This window comes from Natator depressus, chromosome 6, assembly GCF_965152275.1.
Source record: "Natator depressus isolate rNatDep1 chromosome 6, rNatDep2.hap1, whole genome shotgun sequence".
Lineage (NCBI taxonomy): Eukaryota > Metazoa > Chordata > Testudines > Cheloniidae > Natator > Natator depressus.
The window spans coordinates 38,172,741-38,186,874 of NC_134239.1; the positions used below are offsets into that span (position 1 = coordinate 38,172,741).

At 38.1% G+C, this 14,134-nt stretch overlaps 1 protein-coding gene across 2 annotated transcripts in view; it reads left to right on the forward strand.

The window, feature by feature from the left end:
• The window catches only part of FAR1 (fatty acyl-CoA reductase 1), an 81,017-nt gene that overhangs the window by 43,020 nt on the left and 23,863 nt on the right, over nt 1–14,134 (forward strand). For both annotated transcript variants that reach the window (XM_074955088.1, XM_074955089.1), the window contains exons 3-5: nt 3,394–3,569; nt 6,319–6,498; nt 12,799–12,976. In XM_074955088.1, coding sequence (XP_074811189.1) covers nt 3,394–3,569; nt 6,319–6,498; nt 12,799–12,976 — 534 coding nt within the window. The remainder of the gene's footprint in view (nt 1–3,393; nt 3,570–6,318; nt 6,499–12,798; nt 12,977–14,134) is intronic.

Genomic DNA, 14,134 nt, shown 5'->3' on the forward strand with positions numbered 1-14,134 from the left:
AAGGTAAAAATCCCCTCTGTAAAATCAGGTTGGAAGATAACTTTACAGGGTAACAAAAGGTGCACAAAACACAGAGGAACCCCCTCTTGCCTTAGTTTCAAAGTTACAACAAAACAGGGATAAACCTCCCTCCAGCAAAGGGAAAATTCAGAAGTCTGAGAAAACTTGCCTGGCTGTACTTACAATTTCTGTAATATGAGAGACTGGTTCAGAATGGTTTGGAGGACATGGATTGATGTCTGGTCCCTCTTAATCCCAAGAGCGAATGAACACAGAAACAAAGAACCAAAACAAAACCTCTCTTCCCCCCCCCCCGGCCCCAGATTTGAAAGTATCTTTGTCCCCATTGGTTCCTTTGGTCAGATGCCAATCAGGTTATTTGAGCTTCTTAACCCCTTAAAGGTAAGGAGGAATTTTAGGCTACCCTTATGGTTATGACAGGACTCGTTCCAAATCCCTAATCATTTTAGTTGCCCTTTTCTGAACCTTTTCTAATGCCAGTATATCTCTTTTGAGATGAGGGGACCACATCTGTACGCAGTATTCAAGATGTGGGCATACCATGGATTTATATAAGGGCAATAAGATATTCTCCATCTTATTCTCTATCCCTTTTTGAATGATTCTTAACATCCCGTTTGCTTTTTTGACTGCCGTTACACGCTGCATGGATGTCTTCAGAGAACTATCCACGATGACTCCAAAATCTTTCTCCTGATTCCACATTTTCTGTTGTCCCCCTCCCCACATTGAGTAATGGGCTTATCCCATTGTCATCATCATCCTTCTAATGTATTTGTAGAATGTTTTCTTTTACCCTTTATGTCTTTAGCTAGTTTAATCTCATTTTGTGCCTTGGTCTTTCTAATTTTGTCCCAACATACTTGTTATTTGTTTACATTCATCCTTTGTAATTTGATCTAGTTTCCACTTTTTGTGGGACTCTCTTTTGAGTTTCAGAAAATTGAAGATCTCCTGGTTAAGCCAGGGTGGTCTCTTTCCATATTTCCTATCTTTCCTACTCACTGGGGTAGTTTGCTCTTGTGCCCTTAATAATGTCTATTTGAAAAACTGCCAACTCTCTTGAACTGTTTTTCCCCTTAAACTTGCTTCCCAGGTAGATCTTACCTACCAACTCCCTGAGTTTGCTAACGTCTGCCTTTTTGAAATCCATTGTCTTTATTGTGCTGTTTTCCCTCCTACCATTCCTTAGAATCATGAGTGCTACCATTTCATGATCACTTTCACCTCGGCTGCCTTCCACTTTCAAATTCTCAACCAGTTCCTCCCCATTTTAACTGGTTAAAGAAAACTGATTAACTATCCGTTCATGCCTTCAATGTAACAATATTGGCCTTCAGCGAACTTCTTACTCCCATTGCAGTAACTCTGAGGAAAGAAGAACCTCTGTTAAATCCAGAAGCATTGCTGTTCTCAATTCCTTCTGGGGATACAGGAATCAAGAGTTGAGGAGCATTTAAATCCTAGCCAGACGCTTAGCCACTTCATTGGATTTCATTTACTGTTTCAATTGCCGTTTGGTTACAGAAACTAAGGAGTCTTTCTTTTTTTATCGTTCTTTTCAGCTTTGTTACTACCATGCACTGACCTTTATAGTAGTATAGATAAAAATAGCAGTTGTGTTTTAAGCTCACAGAAGTCTGAATGACCAAATAACTTCTGATGTGTCTGTGTAAATTGAAGAGCTCTGCACACAGCTATGTCTAGAGCAGTGGTGGGCAACCATGCAGCCCACCAGGGTAATCTGATTGCGGGCTGCGAGACATTTTGCTGACGTTGACCGTCCACAGGAATGGCCCCCTGCAGCTCCTAGTGGCCTTGGTTCCAGGCTAATGGGAGCTGTGGGAAGCGGTGGGCCACAGGGACGTGCTGGATCTTGCTTCCCGCAGTTCCCATTGGCCGGGAACAGCGGCCACTGGGAGCTGCGGGGGGTCATGCCTGCGGACGGTCAACATCTGCAAAATCTCTCTTGGCTCACATCAGATTACCCTGATGGGCCACAGGTTGATCACCACTGTTCTAGAGAAGTTCTTTGCTACACAGCATCTGGCATCTTTAACTCTGATTTCCAGTAGCACTTCATATGCTCAAAAAGTAGTATTTGAACAGCATAGACTTCACCATTACTTATTTTGCAAAATTAGGTGCTTTAGCAAAGTTATGCCCCTTTTTCATGGGAAGCACGACCTTGAAAGCTTAGTCTTTTGAATAACAGTTTCAGTAGTAGTAGCTGCTACCTAACTGGAGGCTTCTTGCATTTTTGTTAATCTGATGTTGGACTAAAACATTTTGATATGGTGTTCTGTTCAAACCGCTGTTAATCTAAACTGAACTTCCGGTCTGACTGGGATATTGACATAAATGCTAAGGTTCTGTTGTACTGATACATTAAAACATAGCATGTGGAACTTCCATTACTGTTAGTTCGTTATCCCTATAAATTTTCTGGGCATTTAATGGTGCGGGGGGGAAAAAAGACAAGGATTTTGTATTTGTATGTAATGCACCAACTATATGGTGGTAATCCATGTGATAAAATACAGATGTGATGAACACATTTATTGTGCCTCTCTAACAGCCTCATTTTTCATCTGCCTACTAAATTGTTTTTCCTGGGATTTACTCTGACATTCCAACCCACTGAGCAATCTTAAATCCTCCCGTCTCTTTTGAAACTACCTGCAAGAGAAGTGGGGGTTTTATTCATTCATTCTCAATTGTGAAACTTTCCCCAGAATGACACCTGGTTTAAGCTCATGGCGTGTGTTCATTCTTGGGTCAGCAACACATCTTCTAGACCTAAATGTCATGGAATTAAAGACTGATATCTGGAGTCCTGCAGGTCTAGAAATGAGAGTATTCTACAGTGGAAGATAGGGTAAAATGTTTTACTTTTTAGCCCTCAATGGGCCAGAGATGATAGACTGTAAGTTGATTACAGCTACTTTAGTTAATTTTTAAATGCTTTCTGTGGCTCTGTTGAAGTCCTGAGCATTTGGACTTGTGAGAGCTTAAGGAATTTAGCTTTACGGACAGGAAAAGTAGTTCCAATAAATAAAGTTTAAGGGAAAAAAAAAAGCATCATGCATGTTCAGCTTTATCATTAACTTGGAATGACCTGCATAATTCACTGGCTGCTTTGCCAGTTGAATAACTTTCCCATCCCAACTCATGCTGATACGTGATACGAAATTTTACAATTATATTTTTTTAATATCCATTATGTTTGAGGCAGTATAACTCCATGTTATAGGCAGAAAATATTGTTTAGTTAATTACCCCTTCTGCTACAATAAAAAAAAAAAATTAAAGTGCTCACTTCTGAAATCATTGTGTGAATTTTTATTTTTAGTCCTGATTTTCTTTTGACAGCTCTTTGACAGGTTAAGAGATGAACAGCCTGAATTTAAAGAGAAAATAATAGCAGTTACTAGTGAACTTACACAGTCTGAACTGGACCTTAGTGAGGAGGACAAAGAAAAGCTCATAGACTGTATTAACATTGTATTCCATTGTGCTGCTACAGTCAGATTCAATGAAACACTGAGGTGAGTATAAAGCTTGATACCAAGAAAACTTGTTTTTTCCTGAGTTTTATTTTGTGTGTTTGGCATCACTGCATATGGGGTCAATGTCATTTTTTCCTCTGTATAAGGAAACTCCCCAAGAAAGTTTTTTAACCCTTAGAATTTCAAGGATGAGTATAAAGGGCCATTGTTGGGGAAAGACCAATATGAAGATTGTGTCAGGCCCCAGGCTTGGTACAGGGATAAGAAAGTTAAGTAATGTTGCTGCTTCTACTGGTCTTGGCACCTTCATGTGTCTTGTGAGCTCCTGCTGTGATGGCCCGTAATATGAGCGTAGCTGGTGAGTGATAAATGGATGTGGATGGGCTACAGCAAGATGCACCTGGCTCAGCAGTTGAGCTGAACCACTACCCATTTTAAGAACCAGGTCATGAAAAGAGTGCCTGTGTATATGTAGTTTCATGGTCAGCTATTTTGGAAGGTAAGAGTGTATTGAGAACAAAAATGCTCTCCTCCTCAGGGTGTGGGTATAAAATTCTAGCTCTTGCTTCTTCACCTGACAGTGGGGTCAAGAGAATCAAATAGATGCTAAGGGTGGGTTCAGGGGAAGAGAAGATGTGTGGTGAGGTGGAAGGAGAATGTAATGGCAGAGGGGTAGCAATACAGATTAGAGGAAGTGTGGGGAGAAATAAAAAGGGGAAGAGTGAGGAGAAAACTATTAGGAAGGTTTCTAAAGAGATTAGATTGAGGGAAAACTACTGAAAGCCTAAGGAAAAGACTTTTGTTGAAGAAAAGGACTAACAAAAGCAAAGGAGATAAAGTAAGCTTTGGTATATCCATTTTTAGCAGAATTTGTTTTTAATGTTGAAATGTTACAGTACATTTTTGACTTTGTTAGGAAAAGATTGCTATGAGATCTCTTTTCAGGAAGGAGGAGGGAAAGAAACTTGGCTGTATAAGAGTGAAAGGCAGGGTTAGGAAACCTAATTTCTGAGTCCCTGCAAATACTGATCATGGCCCTCTGGGAATGCTACATGATGAAAATGAGCAAACCCCCTTTTTTAATACTTCTCACAAATTCTTGTAATTAGGCCGTTCCCTTCTGTCTCCGTTGGAATTCGCTAAAGAGCTAGGTTTACAGAGGCTTTTAGTAGTGAAAAATCCTTCTAGACTGGGGACATAATGCCTCAAGCCTCCTGTAATTTCCACTCTGCTGGCAGGTCTGGAATCCCCTGAAGCAGAACACAAGTGGATGGGGCTGGCTGGGAAGGGCAACTCGAAATGTGCTGAACTGGCATTTCTCTTGGGCAGTCTTCACTGACAATCCCCCTAAGAAGCCCTTGGTCAGAACTTAATTCCCTGCTGTTGAATCTCTGCCTCATCTCTCTCCTGCACCCAGAGAGTTGACTCAAGCTCAAAATATTCGACTTCTGAACTTAAAAAACAGGCACAGAACATATTTGGACTTTGTTTCAGAACTTTTTTCATTTCCTAAGTTAGAAATGCAGAGAATTTTTCATGGGCCAATTCTTTTGGTCTTTTGAAAGAGCTGAAGATTGAAGCCAAAATAGGTTATGAAAAAATTTAATACTTTTTTAATACTAGATAACATTTTGTAAAATGATTGTGCTTTTGCTGCAGTGGGGTGGGGCTTGTTTGAAAAATTGAAATGAGATTACTGAAAAACTGTCATCTCCGTAACTCTACTTACGTTAAAGCAAAAAAACCCAAAAACCCTCAAAAACTTGTATTCGATGTTAATATAGCACTTTATCACAACAAAATTTTGATAACCTTATAAATAGTTTGCCAGTATTACTGAAATGCCACTAGCTTAGGGGAAGAAGGCAACAGCACATAGTAATATAATAAAACTGGAAAGAATACCTTACTTATGTGAAATTTTATAGGTGAAATTTGTGTGTCCAGAAAGTCTCAGCCCAGATACAAGCTAAATTAAAGTTGGATTCATCCCTAGCCTTTCAGAAAGTGCCATGGAAATTTTAATGACAAGAAGCAATCAAGATGTTGGTATCTTTGGTTGCCTTCCTTCTATACAAGACCCCGTTAACTAGCATAATGCCCATCCTTCCTTCCCCCTCCCCTGCAATATCTGATTATTACCTGAGCACTGACTCAGAAGGGAGAATATCACCTGTTGACTTGCCAACATGAAGTCTTTGGAGACCTCCCACTGAAGTATTGACCAGGGCAGATCTTGCTCAGCTTGATGTGTTGACTGCCTGATGTTGATGGCTCTGCAGCTTTATACATGAATATCTTTTGATACTGGGTTAGACACTTTGTGTGCGGGTCAGAGGTGCAGAAAGCAAGAGAGCCTAGCAATTATAGATTGTCATGTAAACATTTTTCACTCCCTCGTTTTTAGTTGAGAGATTTTATTTTAGGAAAATAAAGACGTTTTGTAACTTGACTAGGGTGTATGCCATGTAAGCAGAGGAATGTTTTTTAGATAGTACACAGGGATAGAACTAGAAATAGTGGCATGAAATTAGTGAAAACTAGACTGAGTATTAAGAAACTTCCATATTATGGTTTCTTAGACTGTGGAACAGTCTTACAAAGAAAGTGGTGCAAGCCATTACTAGGGACACCTAAAAATGGACTGGACAAAATGTGGGGAAAATGTTATAAGTCTGCATTGGTAGGGGGATGTGAAGAGAGGACCACATGGGACTTTTCACCTCAATTTATGATTCTCTGACATGCTTACTCTTACTCATCTTCATTTGTTTATTTTCTTTAACAGAGATGCTGTTCAGTTAAATGTGATTGCCACACAACAGCTTATCATCTTGGCCCAGCGAATGAAGAATTTGGAGGTGTTCATGCATGTTTCAACAGCATACGCTTATTGCAATCGAAAGCACATTGAAGAAATCATATATCCACCCCCTGTTGACCCCAAGAAACTGATAGGTTCTTTAGAGTATGTTTTGAATCTTTATAGCTTTTCTTGACTAATCCACACCCACTTGCTGTACTCTTCTCCAGTGCTATTGCACATTGATAAAAGGCTTTGAAAAGCATAATATAAAAAAACTACACACATGGGTGATGCAATTTTCTCCAATTTACAGATGAGGAAACTAAGGTATAGGAAGGTCGTGACTTATTTTAGGTCACTTACTCAAGAATAAAGATAAATGTCTACTCTGTTTTTCCATACAGAGTACTACCTCATTGAAGCCAAATGATAAATACTCAATATATCAAACTAAACCTATAATTAGATGCCAAAAGTTAAAAACTCCCTCAAGCACTGGCAACCCTATAAAACTTCCTGAAGCAACTCTAATAAAAAGATAGTGTCTATTATTTAGCAATTCAATATGAAGTTAAATGTTTATACTGTAACATATAAAAATAAAATATAGCAAACCTTAAAGTTCAAACCAAACAAATCTTTGTTTTCCTAAAGTATTCTAAAGTTGCATGGTTTTAAACTTCAGTTTCTGATTCACTGAAGCATAATCTCTTTAAAAGAAATTGAAGAGTAATGGTTTTATTTTTTTGTTTGAAATAGGAGTAGTTTAGAAAAAAGTCAAATTTGGACTCAAGAATTGAACCTGGATTCAAAACACTGCATTACAGTAAGAATAGTCTGTAAAGGACAACTTTTTGTTTGCAGGCTGCCTGGCCATGAATGGTGTTGGTGATGGCCGATGGAGACTGCAAAAGAAGGGTAACCTCTTGCTCCTTGCATTAGAACCTCTTGATGTCAGAAATAGCCAGAACTAAACTTGCTGTTTTTCTGACTCCTCTGAGGGGATATCTCCAGAGCAGACAGACAGAGCCCCCTTCCAACTATGGAAAATACAGTACACTTCCTGCCCAACAAACTTCAATGAATAAAACAAAACTATATGAAGGGTAAATTCCCTCTGACTAAGATGTGTGGTATAGTTGTGGCAAATACAGTAATGTTTGAGTCCTAGCATCAAGTGGGAAAAGCAATAAACAAGCCAAAATTAGCTGCCCATCTGCGTAAGATGCACAAAAGATCTCATTTGGCCAACTGTAACTAGTCCTAGGTTCTGGTGGGTTAATCTTCTGATGCTGCTGCAGAGGATAGGCAAAAAGCATGAGTGAGTTGGAATAAAACGTAAGTTTTAGTAGCCTTCATTTCAGTAGGGAAGAAAAGAATCTGATTCTAGTAAAGAAAATAAAGAATACCATGGATGGTAATTAAAGGGACATCAGTGTAATAAATTTCACAATGGTGTAATTTTTGCAGTAATTAACCTCGGATTACTGTAACAAATATTGAAGATAAATGTGAGGTTTTTCTTGACCATTTTCACTATTTACGTCTACAATAAATGTAGGTCCAAAAAGATTTCAAGTTGATATCTTTCCTTAAAGTAATTTCAAGTACTGTAACTGCCCTTGATTCCCCTAACAATTTTTGTGGCAATTTTTCTCATTAAGGTGACTGTCCAAATTTATTTCTGGTTAGGTTCTAATTAATTGGATCTCAACTTGATCTCTTAAATGTAAGGTGACGGATGATTCTGGGTAGAATATGAGCCTTTCAAAAAGGCTGTCTTTGTTATGGCAGAGGTAATAGAAAGAAATACTATAGTGTAGGAAGAAACTTTTTCACAGGAAGGTATTTGCAATTTTTCTTATTTTGGAGCATCAAGAAACACTTGTAGAAATTCTCAGATTTTTTTTATTAATCTGAAGGCATGGATTAACTGTGCTGGGAATACTTCATAGACAAAGAAAGTTAGGGGTTGGGTAGTCTGTTTAGCACATGATTGAAAGGCCATTGGATCAGAGTTCAGACAAGCATGCACTTAAAGAAATAAGACACTGCTTTCTACTGCAGCTTTGCTGGATTTTGTCCAAGTAACTAGAAGCCTGGGTAATGAAAGATTGTGAATCCTTTGTGAAGTAAGTTGATTGCATGCATTATTGGGCTAATCTGAAGCTACAGATAAAAGTACTATGTATTAATCCAATAACGTAAGGACAGACAGGATATGGATAATTGAGTTATCCATAACTCAGTTATGGTGGGTGGTGGCTGGTGGGAATCTAGCATGTAACTAATTTAATGTGTGAAAAACTTGGCAAAACTAAAAGCTGGTTGAGGTGGGGGAAAGACTTTTTTTTTTTTTTTTTGGATAACTGTTAAGAAGGGTCTTGTGTAAAGCAACATATGTCGTGGCATCACAAGTGGCTGCATAATTAGTATTAACAACAGTTGTCAAGATGTTGTATAAATCTTTTTTCCTTAAGACCCAAACCATGGGTCTTTAATGTTCAGGTAGAATAGGTAAGACCTCAGTGTTAAGTTATCATGGAAAAGTCCTTTATAAAACACATTTTAATGATACTCCATTATCTATCTTAAAGAATTAAGGCCTGAATTGAATTTGATGTAGTTTATTTAATAAACAATTTAAAAATGTTTGTGCATTTTAATTTAATTTCACTTTCTATCCAAATGGAGTTTGGCACAAGTCAGGAGTTTACTTAAAGAAATTGAGTAACTAGAAAATGGTGAATGATGCATTTCTTAATATAATAAAATAAAGTGAAAATTAAGACAGACTAAATATGTTAGCCTATATAATTGCTTAAAATGTGCAGTTAAATATAGTGTGTCCTCCTGGTAATCAAAAAGAAACAATTTTTTTTTAAAGACGATAGTTAATTGCAAATACCATTTTAATGGTTACCAACCGGGAGACTAAACTTTCTTTTAGGGTAAATAATTAAAAATTCAAATGCAAAACCAGATTAAAATCAATTTAAATCAAGGTTTTCTACTTCCTGATTTAAATCATGATTAAAATTGGTGACTTACATCACTTTAATTTTAAATCCTTTCACCCTGTGTAGAAATGCATATCAAAATGAATACTGTGTGCATTTGGTACTTGTTCTAATAAATATCTTTCTTCATTTTTAATGTTAGTGTTAGGTAATCCTGCTGCCATGTGTCACTCTGTATAAAGGGGAGTTATTCCAATGTTCCTCAGACTGGTACTCAGAAGCTTAGAGATAAGTACCTCTCAGCATGACAGCTATTTAAATGTGGAAGTAATTCAGCATCCTCTTGATGTTTTAGAAGTTGGGACTATGTAAATAAAAACTTTGTGTGAAATACAATAGAAATGTATGTTACAATGAAGTGTGTTACATTCCACCAACTGCCACAACCCCTGGTTTTGTTGGAACCTAACAACTTGATGATACTAAGCCAGCACAAGTGTCCCACAGTCTCTGGCCTTTTTTGATGTGTGACTCTTCTGGAAAATATCTGGAATACTCACATCAAATGGATTAGATCAGATTACCATTTGGGCTTTATAGCACATTCATATGTGATCCTCAGATAATGTTAGAGTACAATCAACAGGAACTATAGATAGGTATGTCAGAGAATAATTTATTCCTTTCTTTGTTTGGCACCCAGAACAAGATACTTAGTTAACAGCACACTTATAAATCTATAACTAGTTATGGGAGTTATATATTGGTTGAAAATGGATCATGTTTTTCAGAAATGCAGATCCAGAAACCAATTCCTTTACTGATTACTTGGGTATTGTTGGAAGAGGACGACTCGGTGTAATTTCTGCTGGTCTGCTTCTGCATATAAACACTATCTGAAAACTTGGATAATTGTCTGCAGAATTCAGCTGAAGGACAAACACTTGGGGATGTGGAGAAAAGCACTGGGGGGCATTGAAAAAGAGAAAAGGATATGGGGTCATTTGACTGGCAGTGCAACATGCTCTCCTGTGCATGCACACTGCAAATGTGCTCTAGTGGGTGTGGGTAAAGGAGCGAGTGGCTTTTTGAAGGCTGCTTGAATCTACAGCAGGAGCTAATGTAGGTACAGGAGTAGTTCATGTAAATTGGACTGCAAGTGAAGGCAGCAACCAGGGAACCTGCAGCACTCAGTGACTACAAGAACACAACAGCGTCACTGAGACAGTCCGGGTTCAAACAGGGTGTGGCCTACTAGTGAGTGGGAAACAGAAGTGGGGCCACAAAACAACATAGGAAACGGTATAAAGGTTGGGTCTTTAAGAAAACAAAAAAACACAAAACCTAAATAGGTGCTAAACAAATAAGATGGACAGAAAATGGACCAAAAAACAATGGCAGCCATTGTTCTGTGACATGGTGCCTAGAAACATCCATCCGAAACATCTGTAAGCAGGGGATGGGGCTGTGAACTACCTGTTATCAAGCCTGTGCTACCATAATTTCCCTTAGAAGTGTTACTTGTGGTTTTCTCACCAGGTCCCTCCCATGAAGGAAGGGTGGTTTTACATTTTTGCAGGATGCTGTTAAAAGTGCAAGAATCTTCAGGACTAGGTTAAGTTTAAAAAACAGGAGGCATTCGGATGAAGTAAAGGGTTAGAAAATAAGGATGAAATTCACCTGATGTGTGTGCAGCTCTCATTAAATATATTGGGGGTTTGCATGTGTACGTGGCAAGGCAGAATTTGGGCTCAAGTGTGGCAGGATTGCTACCTTTTCAGTGCTCTCTGCAAAGACAAGAGCTGGAGAGGACTGCATATGAAAGCATGGGAAGGGCTCTTTATGGGCTAAACTAAGTTGTAGTTACTATAACTTTCTGACCTGCACCTTGAAAAACATGTAAAATGCATCAAATTAGGTTCCCTTTAGATTGCTTTACTTTTTTTAACCCTCTGTAGATCCAGGCCAACCTACCAAAGTGTGAATTACATACACCCTTGCACATCATATCTGGATTTGGTTCACTAAATGTAAGGGGACCTAAACTGTAACTAATACTAAGGAGCCAGAAGAGAACGGTAAAGCAAGAGGAGTGTGTACAGACAAGGCCTTAAACACCTTTTTTCCTAATGTAAAGAGAGTGTTCGATGTTTTAAGTGCTGTTTAAAATGTGCTGTGGCTTTTTTTTATACAGTGGTCCCTTCTCTGGCTCAAAATCTATGAAAAACCTGGTATAAACAGTTTAATACCTTTTTAAAAACATGTTAGCTGGTTATGGTCTCCTCTGGTTTTTCCAATACTAGCTGATTTTTAAAGGTGTTAAAACTTGTTTTTAATAGATACTAATGTATGCAGCAAGTCTAGACAAGGTGTAAGAAGTGGTCTCTTTCAGTTTTCACCTTCTAGATGTTTAGTTTGTAACTTACACCATTTTAGGCTCCCTTGTAAGGTGATCTAAGTAGGTGTAAGCAAGCTGTCAGCCTGGTCTACACACACACAATTTCACTGGTTTAAATAAAGGTGTGACTTCTTAAATTTTTTACTTTTTAAAAAAAAAATTGATTTAAGTTAAACTGCTAATACATCTGTGTGCAGACAAGCCTTCATTACACACCACCTAACATGACTTTTCCCAGTTTGACCCTATACCTATAGGAGGGTTTTTCACCTTGCTCACTGTTAGTTTTTCCAAATATGTTTAACATCATCTTAGAAGAGCCAAGAAAATTGGGAAATGACTTAATGTATATAGCTGGCATGTAGCACAAAATGTAAATGAGAAAGGGGGTAGGCAGAAAAATAGTGGCAATATAAAATCTTGAAGATGGCAGTCTCATCATTAGCCATAACTAATGGACCAAGTCCACTAATAGTGTATCAGATATGCACTCTACTCCCCTTACTACTTCGTTTTAAGTTAATAAAGGAAACTGTTTCTCATAAGTGAAATCTGAGGGAGTTGTACAGATTGCAGAACTGAGCTTGGTGTAAATTATCTGCAGAACATCACTATTGTACAACCTACATATAGGTGCTTGCATACCAGTGTCAAAAGTTCTGATTTATCTGAGGACTGATTTTTCTGAAGTGCTACACTTGTTAGCTTTAGTGGAAATTAGTGCTAAGCATTTCTGAAAATCAGGCTATTGGGTTTTAAAATTCATTGATGATCTGATATTGGTCACTAGGGCTGTTACAGAGCTTTGAAGTGGTAGTATTTAATTACTTCCAAAGCTTTGCCTAATACAACTTGTAAAACTTACCAATAAACACTACAGCAGAATTCCTTGCCTTACTGTGTTTATGCCATTCTTTGTCTACATTGCTTCTGGTGGAACTATACAGCTTCAATTTCTTATGATTGTTGCTTTGAAATTAATGAGACAGTCATAAGCATTTTTCTTGATAAGCTTGTTTTTAATTTCTCTGCTTTCTTTCAGACTTACATACTCCTTTAAGTGAATTGTACAGTAATTAAGTCTTTGTTCTTCTGATTCTTTAGGTGGATGGATGATGGTCTAGTGAAGGACATTACTCCAAAACTGATAGGAGACAGGCCCAATACTTACACATATACAAAAGCCTTAGCAGAATATGTTGTGCAGCAGGAAGGTGCAAAATTAAATATAGCCATTATACGGCCGTCAATTGTTGGTGCCAGCTGGAAGGAGCCTTTCCCTGTAAGTCTTTTTTAGCCTCCCACTGAATATTCTACAATCCATATGTTTCTTGACCTGTAACCTATGCATGCATCCTTGATAGCCTATATTGCTAGGGATCTAGTTCAGAAGTCCATAGAAATCAGAGTTGAAACTTAGTCACTTGTGGATAGCAAACTGAGTTATAAACCTGCCTCATATGGTTGACAGCTTTTGTGTGTAGTTTTTGTGTAAGAAAGCCATAGATTTAAAGGATAAATTACTCTTACCTCTGGCTTATCAAGTGATTTAAGAAGTATTTTTGTTAAAACACAGGAAGAGTATGTTTAGTTAGAGCTACTGGAGTGAATATAATGCTATCCTAAAGTGATATTTTTCACTAATACACATATATTTTACACACTTAACTGTTCATCCAAAACTTTTAGGAAACTAAATGGTGTAGCCTTGAGGAAAGTAGTTTTGACTTCAGTGACCTTCTGTGTATCTATAAAGAACTGCAGTTTCTCTCATCAGTTAGTTCCTATGTCTTCTAAGAGACTAAAACATGCAAGACTAAACCCTGGATTTTTTATTTTTTTTTCTTTGCCACATTTGTGCTTCCTGATCCTGGAGATGCCTTTATGGACCCATTTCCTCTTCAACTTGCAACGGAAACTGGAGATTAACAGGGCACAGAAATGCCCTGGAGCACCCCCTGTTTGTAGCCCCCCTACATGACAGCCGTAGGAAAGGGAGTGTTTTAGGGGTTGCTTTAGCAGCTGAATGCTATCTGAAGTTTCTCCCAATCTGGGATAGTCCTCCTGTGGCTAATTTTGGGGCAGTTTTCCTAATACAGGAGCAAATCTGTGTCAAGATGAGTTGCTTTACAGATCACCAAAATCAGAGTTGTCCTTCCTTTTTGGTACTGAATGTAGGCATTAAAAATTGAGAGAAAATGGCGGGAAATCTAATAAGGGACAGCAAAATTGTTTATCTACTTCTCAGTCCCACCATTTATTTGGTAAGAAGTGAATACACAGGAGCTCATTTTGAGGAGCTAGTTAAATTGTGTGGCTCTTCTGCTGGAGTTGTAGTAGCTGTTAATTCAATGCTCTGTCACAGGTACGCAAACTGAAAGCACCTTTTATATTTGAAACAAAAGTAGGACTGGGGAAGTAAAATGTTGTCTCCTTAAAT